The 9,664-nt window shown below is 57.0% G+C and overlaps 1 protein-coding gene across 3 annotated transcripts in view; it reads right to left on the reverse strand.

The window, feature by feature from the left end:
* Positions 1 to 6,657, reverse strand: part of GNAS (GNAS complex locus) — a 54,674-nt gene extending 48,017 nt beyond the window's left edge. For 2 of the 3 annotated variants that reach the window (XM_047067719.1, XM_047067720.1), the window contains exon 1: positions 4,818 to 6,657. In XM_047067719.1, the coding sequence (XP_046923675.1) occupies positions 4,818 to 6,657 (1,840 nt within the window). Of the gene's footprint in view, positions 1 to 4,502; positions 4,623 to 4,817 lie in introns of all 3 variants that reach the window. The other variant, XM_047067718.1, reaches the window with a different exon arrangement.
* Positions 6,658 to 9,664: the final 3,007 nt, after the last annotated feature.

A 9,664-nucleotide genomic window follows, 5' to 3' on the forward strand; every position in this document is an offset into this window, starting at 1 on the left:
GCTGGGGGTGAGGGTCAGTTTTATTTGGTGGGAAAACTGACTCTGAAAAGAAGGAGAGGCATGACAGTATGAGAAGTCTAGGCAATTAGGCTACCTTCTCTTAAAAAAGGTATACATATATTTATTTACTTTTTGCTTAATACCAGCATTCCTGCATAAAAGTCAAAGGTGATCATTCTAAGGCTATGTACTGACTCTTGGTAAGTAGGAATTAGCCCCAACTAAAAGTAAGGACTACTTAAAAAAAAAAAATCACTAGGAAGACTATTAAACAAGAATTATTGTAATAGGGTTATTAGATCCAGGCCAAGATGATTTTAAACAGTCTGTTAGTCTAACACTAAAAATGTAGGGCACCTATGCATAAAAGTACATCTATTGTTGTTGTTGTATTATTATTATTATTGGAACTCTGAGTAAGAAGGAAAGCTTTAGACCCCAGTGAAGGAAACCACAGAGGATTTAAACAAGATTCCTAAGAAAACCTGCAGTGAAAACAGAAAAAAAAAAAAAAAAAAAAAAAAAAAGCCCAACAAACAAAGACTGCAGTGTTGGCAGATGAGTTAAAGCAAATGTGGAAACCAAAGATCACCATAGCGATGACAGGTTATCTCAGAAATGGGGGAGCTCACGGTTCACGTACACTCAATGGACATTTATAACCCAGGATCTGTCCGGCTTGGCTACACTTCAGAAAGCAGACCTACTAGGCACCTGTCCTTTGACAAGGGATTTGAAGAGCACACAGCACTCTTAACAATCATGCTTTACATTTACACAACGCGTTATCGCTTATGACCACAGCTTGTGTTAAGCACTGTCTTATCCGAATTAGGAACTTTTGCTTCCTTTACTTACCTTGCAGTCTTTGAGCAAAAGTCCCTGACATTTTAATCTCTGAGCTTTTGGTTTATTTGCCTATGAAATGGGGTCCTATCACATTTTTATTGCCCAAGGCTGTTTCAAAGGGCAAATGTGACTTAGATGAAAGGCTTTTAAAAATACAGAAAGAAGGTGGTATCATGGCTATGTGATCATTACTATTACTGCTTACTAATACCTGAAGGCAGGGAGGCTATCCTTTCAAGTCAGGAGGGGGTATGCAAAAGGCCCAGGAACCCTACTTTTCTTTGCCTGATTCCAGGTTCCCACGATACACATGATGTGGGCAAATTATAAAGAGGAACCTACCTGTATAGAAAACTATTTTTTTTTTTTTTTGCAAGAAGCCTATGGGAAATTGGATTTCGAAAGGCAAGGAAGAATTTTGGCCTCTGAGAAGCATGAAATATTAGTGGGAGACAGAGAAAATTGTAAAAGTCTCTCTCAATTCTACAGATTTGGTGGCCTGATAAGCTATGTCCTTCCCACTGCACCAAAGAGTTCAGTGGAGGCATTCTGAATCCAGAAAAATGTCTGTGCTGGGGGCGAGGTGGGGGGCAGGCACTCCTGCATGATGGGACGCAATGTAGCCTTGTTGCACCTGGTGCCATAAATTATCATACAATAAATTGAGATTCACCGTATAAATAAAGTGTCATGGCAGGATGGCGATTATTATGTACAGCATTTACCCAAACACTTTTAATAAACGTAGCAGATACTACAAAATTCTCATCTACAAGCCCCTCAATTCTTAAAAAATGGGGGATTCATACCCAAGTTGGGTTTCCAAAAACATGGAAATTCTATTATTGAATACTGTCAGATAAGAAAAAAGCCTCCTCTCTTACGTATTCTAGAATTTTAGTCATGTTATTGATGTATCTACCTACCTATCTCCTCTAAAAAGTTCCCTGTAATGTGGTTAAAGTGTTTGGGCAGGAAAAATGGAAATGGTATCTATACACACACACACACACACACACACACACACACAATTGTTAAGCACGTCACAAGTCAGGACCCATATGAAAGGATGGTCTTTTGACCTGCATTTTCAGTGGTAGGACTATATGGATGGCTTGTTTTAGGTTAGGATGCTAGGATTTGACTGTTAGTGAGAACTCTTGTCCTAAAGGTAAGGAAGTCCTCATCCTTCCTCCCCCACCCTCCTCCTCACCCAGATGGGGGACCTCTCTCGTCACTTTGGCCGAATGAAGCCTGGCGGGAAATGAGCCTGGTTGGACAAATGGCATTTACTGCAGCAGGTGACCCTGGCTGCCTAGTTCAGGCTCATGTCTGATGTAGCCTGAGGTCAGGGCTTCTGGACCCGTGGCACCCCGAGAGCAGAGTCAGGGCAATCGTAGGATGACCCCAGCAAATTTCTTTTCGTTAAGGTGAATTTTTCACCCTGGATACAAAACAAGGGTGAGCAAATTAAGCTTCTAATATTCTTAAGACCTGGCCCCAGACATGGACGGTTTGCGGCAGGACTGGCATTTGCATAATCTGTGGTTGAAGCCAACAGTCCTGGTTTGAGGGGACTGTGCTGACACCCCCACCCCCCCACCCCGCCCCCAGAATAGGGGTCTCCACACATGGAGGTCTGCTGGGAAAGCTTCACTGCACAAACAAGGCAACTGAGGCCCCGGCGTGTCAGGGACGCGCCAACTAGGGGTCAGGTGGACACGGTCACCTGGCTTCCCGTCTGTACCCCCTTGTGTCCCCTCCTCACCAGAGGCCAGCTTCTCGGGGCTATGCTTGGAATACTGCAATGAGACTGTGATGGCAAAACCAGTCGTCCGCAGAAACACAGAGCCTTGTCATTTAAGGGCTCTGTGTGTGGCTTCAGCGGAGTTGGGACATCCCACGTTTAAAGCTGCTTCCCTTCTATTGGTGTTTGGGAAAATGATGATGTCGTGATATCCCTGGGTGGGCACAGCTAATGACCACTGCATTTAAAACTGTGATGTGTGAAAGGCACACGTGTCACAAAAGCAAACACTCACGTGCCTGATGTCATTACTAAAAAACCATCACACGTTATATGATAGGTAACAAACAAATGGAGCACGGCTTTAGAGATTGTGATCTTCAAATCCCTTGAAAGGTCTTAGAGAACACAATAAAGAAATTCAGACTGTGAGCTTCACTTGGGAAATTTTCATTCAAGCCACACATGCAGACCACTGCTAACGACTGCTCTAATGACCGGTGTGACCCGAGAAGCCCATGTCTCAGATGGGAGCTGAGGTGAGGCTGGAAGAGGGGAAGGAGAGGAGGGGAGGGGAAGGAGAGGAGGGGAGGGGAAGGGGGAGGGGGGGAGAGGAGGGGAGGGGAAGGGGGAGGGGGGGAGGGCAAGGGAGGGAGGGAGGTGGGGGGGAGGGCCCTAGAGAGGGGAGGGGGCGCGGAGAGGTGGCAAAGATGAAGAGAAGGAGAGGAAGGTGGAGGGTGGCGGGACATACCCGATGTGCTTAAAGAACACAAGACCTTTTTACATTTCTTGGTATCCCAAGTCCATTGGCAGAGGATGTTACCTTTGATCCTCTTTGCCCCCAGCTAAAGCTGCTTGGAAAGATTCACATTTACATATTTCACGAGTCATATTCACAGTTTTTACCACACTTCGTCCACATGCTTAAAATACAGTCGAAGCATTTAAAAACAATTTTTTTTTATTTTAATTGCATTTCAGAGACAAGACAACATTTCACTCCCAACGCCTAATACTCTTTTTAAACCAAGCCCCTCCTACTGTGCTTTGTAAAAGCGTAAATGATTGGCTTACCTCGGGCTCTTCCCTAGGAAAAAAAAAATCATTTCATATTTTTTAAACACAGCCACGCCCACCCTCTTGGAACCAGCCCCGTGTAGGTTTGGATCCAGACCTGCCTTTAGCAGATTAAGTGGGGGTTTTGGTTGTTGTTTGTTGGTTGGTTTCTTTTCTTCCCCCTCCTCCCTCCATCCCCCCCCACCCCGGGTGAGCTGAGTGTGTGCAGAATATCGAACTTAATGTGTGTCGCCCCCGACGCCCCAGATACCTGAGTGTCTGGTTTTTCAACCGTAAAGGCGGGAGGGTTTGGCGAACGAATGAGAAGTGAGGAAACGCTTAGCGCAAAGGGAAAAAAGAGAAAAAGACACACAGAAAAAAGGTTATGGAGGCCGGCGAGAGGCGGCCCCCTCTCCCCCGCGCCAGGGGCCCAACTCATTCCCCGAGATGCCCCACCACCTTCTCCTCCGCATTCTTCGCGCCGCCCGCCGCAGAGCGCCAGCGCTCAGGTACCTCCAGAGTGTGTGCAAACACGGAAAGTTTTTGCCCGCGCCATGGCGCAAAACACAAGACAGCCCGTTCCCCAGTACAAGTACACGGTCGGCGGGTAATTTGGGGGTGCCAGCGATGGGAACTGGGGGACACTTGAGCATATCATGCACAGGCGGACACAATATGGACACCAACAGACACCAACGACAAGCTGTCTGCGTCCAAGCAGCAGGGCCAGGCGAGGCGGGGGCGCACCCTTCCCCAACGACCCCAGCCCCCCCCCACCCCCCCGCCCGCGGCCCCAAACCGGCTCAGCCCGGGGGACCCCGGGGCCCCTCCCCGGCAGTTCCTGGCTCACCTGAAGCCCCCGCCTTCCTTGCCGGCCCCCACCCCAGGACTCGGGGGCATCTTACGGTCGCTGGCGCTGGCTTGTCCAGCCGGAAACGACCCTCAGTGTTGCTCGGCACCACTTTTCTCCCTGGAGGGCACATACTTCGACCACCCACACCCAGCCGAGGCCCCCTCCCGCTCCCAGGGCAAAGTTCGGGCCCCTCGCTGGAACTTTCTAGCAGTCTCTTCCCGCCTCGGCCTGGACACCCCCCCTCCTCCCGCTGCCAGGCCCCGAGCCCCACCGGGCAGCCCTGCTCCCCGCGGGCAGAGTCCGCCGCATTACCTAGAAGCAGCAGGCGGTGCGTACACATGTACCCCATCTTTTCTTCCTGGAGTTGTTTGTCGATGAGCTGGCTGCGTTTCTTCTCTGCGCGCTTCTGGGCGCGCTTCTCCAGGGCTTCCTTGCGCATCTGTCTGCGCTTCTCCGCCAGGGGAATCTTCTTGACCTTGGGGCTGGGGGCGGCTTTGGGCTGGGGGCTCTCGGATCGGCCGAAGCAGCCCCCGAAGGCCTGCATGAGGAACTTGCGGAGCAAGTTGCGCCGGGGCTTTCGGCGGCGGCGATTTCGCCGGGGCTGCAGCCAGCGGCGGCATCCGGAGGTCCCATCGTCGGATTCATCGCTGCTGTGGTCGTCGTCGCTGCTGACCGACCTCTCGTCGTCGTCGCGGCCGCGGCCAGACCTGCCCCGCCAGGCAAATGCGCGAGTAGGCTGCGGAGTAGGCGGATCGGCAGCCTGGATCTCGGGGCTGGGGGGTCGGAGGAAGCGGAGCTTGGGTCGGGCTCCAGACGCAGGGGCGGCAGGGGCTGCCCGGGCGGCAGGAGCTGCCCCGGCGGCCGGAGCGGCAGGGGCGGCAGGAGCTGCCCTGGCGGCTGGAGCTGCCCCGGCGGCCGGAGCGGCAGGGGCGGCAGCGGCTGCCCCGGCGGCCGGAGCGGCAGGGGCGGCTGGGGCTGCCCCGGCGGCTGGAGAAGCAGGGTCGGCCCCGGCCGCTGGGGCTCCGTCCCCGGGAGAGGGGACTTTTCCTCTCCCCGCAGCAGAGGCGGCGGCTGAGCCTCCTTCCATCTCGGCTGCTTCTCCCTCAACTGGGGGTCTCTCTCCCTCTGCTCGCTCTCTCTTAACTGGGGCTCCGGAGACCTCGATGGGCGGGCCGTCAAGCGCGATTGGGGGGCTGTCCATGTTGACGGGAGCGTCGTCGACCCCAACGGGGGCGCTGCCAATCTCGAGCGGGGGTCCGGAGATCTCCATCGGGGGGCTGTCGCCCGCGAAGTGTGGAGGAGATCTGACAGCCTCTCGGGACGGGCTGCCGATGGCGCCGGGGACCCAGAGGGGGGGCTCGTTCGCGGCGGGAGCGAGGAGGACCGCACTCGGGACCGCGACTGCCGCGGGCTGGCCGACGCTGCCGCCGTCGATTTGTGGGATGGCTCGGGGGAGCCCGGGGGGTGGGCTGTCGTCAAATGGCATAGCCTCCTCAGGGGGAGGACTGCGGTCTCCTCTGAAGCCTGTGGTTGCAGGCTTGAGGGCTCCGGGCTCCTGGGGAGGAGTGCTGAAGACCCCTGCACCTGGGCCTCCTGGAGCGAGGTCTGAGACCTGCAGGAGAGGCTGGCTGCAACCTCCCTGTGCAGGCTGCTCAAACTCAAAGGGCATGGCTTCTTCAGGTGGAGGGCTGTAGCCTCCCAGGCCGGGTCTGGCATCATCGAAGGCTCCGGGCTCCATGACCGCTGGGCCGAAGACCTCAGGGCCTGCATGGGCCCCAGTGGTGTCTCCGGGGTGCTCCAGGGTAGGCCAGAAGCCTCCTGGGCTGGGCTGCTCGACCTCGAAGGGCATGGCTTCCTCAGGAGGTGGGCTGTAGCCTCCGAGGGCTCTGGTTTCCTCGATGGCCTGGCCCAGGTCCTGGCAGTTGGGTCCGGAGACCTCGGGGGGTCCACAGGCCTCGCCTTCAATCTCGAGGGGGACGGGCTCGCTGTGAGGCGGTTCGGTCTCCATCTCTTCGGCTGCGCCAGGCCCAGGACTGGGGGCAGCTGCCCCTGGGGCCTCCAAAGGTGGTTGCTCGGGCTGTTCCCCGAGTTCAAGGGGGATATCGCGTTGTCCTGACATATTATTGCCGTCGAGGCAGTTGCGCACGCCCATAACACGGTGGCGGACTCTTAAAATAAACTTGGGGCCCCGTGAGACGGAGCACCCAACCGGACTAGGGTGAAAAAAATATCTTCGAAAAAATTCAAAGTATCAGCTAGAAAGTTCTTCCAACCTCACTTTCCAACCCTCTTGAGGTCTGGGGCTTGAGGGCCTCAAACCCAAGACCAAAGCGGAAGCAAGTCTATTGTTGCCGGTGCAGTTTTGGCTCCTTCCTGGCCACTTTTTATCCCCTCAGGCTGCCCCTCGGCGCCCCTCTTGGCCTGCCCTTGTCCCCTCCTCTCTCTCTCTTTCTCTCTCTCTCTTTCTGTCTCTCTGCTCCAGGCCAGCCCCGCCTGCTTGGATCTGAGGAGCGTGCCGATTCGGTCCGAAAATCGCTCGTAGTGCTCGCTCTCTGCCACCAGAGGACGCCGGCCCCGGTGCCAAGGCGGCTCCGGGAGCCGGATCCTGGCGCCGGCAGCCCCGGACTTTGGGTAAGGGGGCCGATGAACGCAGGCCTCGCAGGGATGTTTTGGCTCCTTCCACTCCTCTCCCTGACTGATTTGGAGTCTTTCTCCTCTCTTATCCCCTGGCCAGAGAGAGAGAGAGCTCTCCTGCGTTGCGGGACACGTGACGCAAGACGTGGGCCCGGGCTGCTTGAGCGCAGGAGCTGAAAACCCTCCCTCCCAGACCCAAATGACTCTCCTCGGGGGAGGGGGGAACCGCAGGAGGGTTTCATCACCCCAGGATACCCCTGAACCCCTGAGCCGCAGCCCCCAGACCTGGGCAGCCTCCAATCTTGAGCTCCAAGTCCGGAGTACGAGGCTTTGGGCGCGTGGGAAGGGGGCGCGGGCGCGCGCGGGGATGCGACAGGTGGTCGCAAGCCCACCGGCAGAGTGGAGAGAGGCGAGGGGCGAGGGGCTGCCGCGTGTGCGCCCACAGTTCGTTTTTAAAACGCCTTAGGGTACTTTCCACCGCTTCTGCAGCGTTTGTTTGCCGGTTTGCCCAGGCTGGCTCCTGTAAAAACACTCAATGTCCCCCATCCCCATCACACTCTGGGGGTCCCTGCGGTAGTCTAGAGTGGCGCAGGCAGGGTTTTCCCCCCGATTATTTGGACGATGATGCAGGGGAATAAGAGGGTCTTGGGCGCGCACCACGGAGACCCTCTAAGTGGTAGTTGCCGCGGCACGGAACGGGGGGGGGGGGTGGGCGCGGGACACACGCGGAGACCCCCATCCGGTGCAGGCCTCAGAGTTCCGGGGGTTCCTACTGTTCTGGGGAAGGGTTAGCGGGATTTGTGTTGGGACCTGCGGCTGGCTTAGCGTGGTCTCGGAGACTGGACAACCCTGTGCGCACAGAACCCAAAGATACACACTGTGCCGCGCCGGCAGCAGCGGCTGTGATGTGCCGCTCTCGGCCGCGGGCGCCGGCTGCAGGGTCGGTCGGTCCGCCGCCCCAGTTCCTCTCCAGCCCCTCGCCAGCCCCCCTCCGGCCCCTCTCCTTTCGCTATGGGTATCCCAGGGCAGTCGCTTTACTTTTCCACTGCTAGAGCCCCCAGAGGCGCGGCATTAAGCCCGGCCACAAGTGTAGCGGTCGCCTGGCTGCGCTCCTGTCGCCGAAGCTCGTGTGGGTTTGGAGCCGGCTGGGGTAAATACCCGCACCGGCGGGGTGGGCTTGGCGCGTGCACGCGCACTGCTCTGGGTCTAGGGTCCGGTGTCTGCGGAAGGATTTGAGTCGCGGGGGGGCGGGCGGGAATTGCTGCTTGCGGGTCACGTACGACCCGGGACGTGGGCATGAGGGCTGTCTCGCCAGCGGGTGACACGGACCTGCCAGCTACCTTTAGGTGCAAGGCAGCTGGGCATGAGGCAGGTGGTCGCCTGGCGTGCGGGCGGGGGAGAGATGGCAGGAAGAGTTTCACGAGGGGTGGGCGGCGGCGAGCGGGAACACCGCTTGGGTGGCTGTATCTACGAGCCGCAGGCGGGTGAACCACGCACGGTCCAATCTCGTTAAGTCCAACGCATCCCTCTTAGAACGATGGGACCACAGCCACGGCGCACCACTGTCCCGCATCCGCCACCCACGTGGCCGTGCTGCGGGAGAAAGCTGACCAAGTCGGACTCTGGGCAACGTGTGGGGCTCCCCAAAGGCGTGACAGGTCAGCTCCATGGGTCTACACACTTGGAAATGCCAACACTGAACTTTGGCTCAAACTTTGTCCAACTATCCCCGTGAGCGACGGCTCAACCCTCTGAGCATCCAACCGAATGGGCCAACTGGGTCGCGACCGTCCACTCACTCCCCTCCGACCCCAGTGCCGGGTCAGCCATTGGGCTGGGGTCACGCCAATCAAGGTTGCCTGGCGAATGAGCAGGGGGCGTCCGACCGGAAACCGGATATGAATGGGAGGTCCAATAGGGGGCGCCGCGTTGGAACGCCCTAAGAGGTTGTGCTGCTGGGGTGGTTGGAAGCGGTTGGTGGGCGGGCGTATGGCGGCCAGGCCTGGGACTCCTCGAGGCCGGCTGGCGCCGTGGGGTCACTCTTCCTGATGCCACAAGTCACAAAGGCTGGAAGGGAAGGTTGGGGGCTGACAGGGGTCAACCCTAGGTCTCGCAGGTGGCGGTGGGCAAACCCTCCCGTCCGGGGGAACCGCTGCTGAGACCAGGCGAGAAGGAGGAAAATGTCCAGGGCCTGGAGGTAGAGGGCCAGGACCCTGAGGAGGGAGAGGGCTCACTGCCCCGATGCAGAGGAGCAGTCCCAGACGGAAAAGGAGTTGAGGCCCCAGGGATGCTGCGCCCTGCCGAAGTAGAAGGTCAGTAGACACTGGGGTTTGGAGCCCCAAAGGGACGGGTTGCTCCCGTTCCGGGCCTTGCTTCCCCAAAGCACTATTCATCAAGGAATGGGTACAGGGTCTCTTTGTTTGACATCCTCAGGGGCGTCTGGGACCCTCTTTGTTCAGCACTCTTTGGTGTCTTTGGTTCTTTGCCTGGGGAGCCCATACACTGAGGGGATAAAGGCCGGGTAG

The sequence above is a fragment of the Lynx rufus genome, unplaced genomic scaffold (assembly GCF_022079265.1).
Source record: "Lynx rufus isolate CCGP_SWC_20201006 ecotype Redwood Valley unplaced genomic scaffold, mLynRuf1.p SCAF_8, whole genome shotgun sequence".
Lineage (NCBI taxonomy): Eukaryota > Metazoa > Chordata > Mammalia > Carnivora > Felidae > Lynx > Lynx rufus.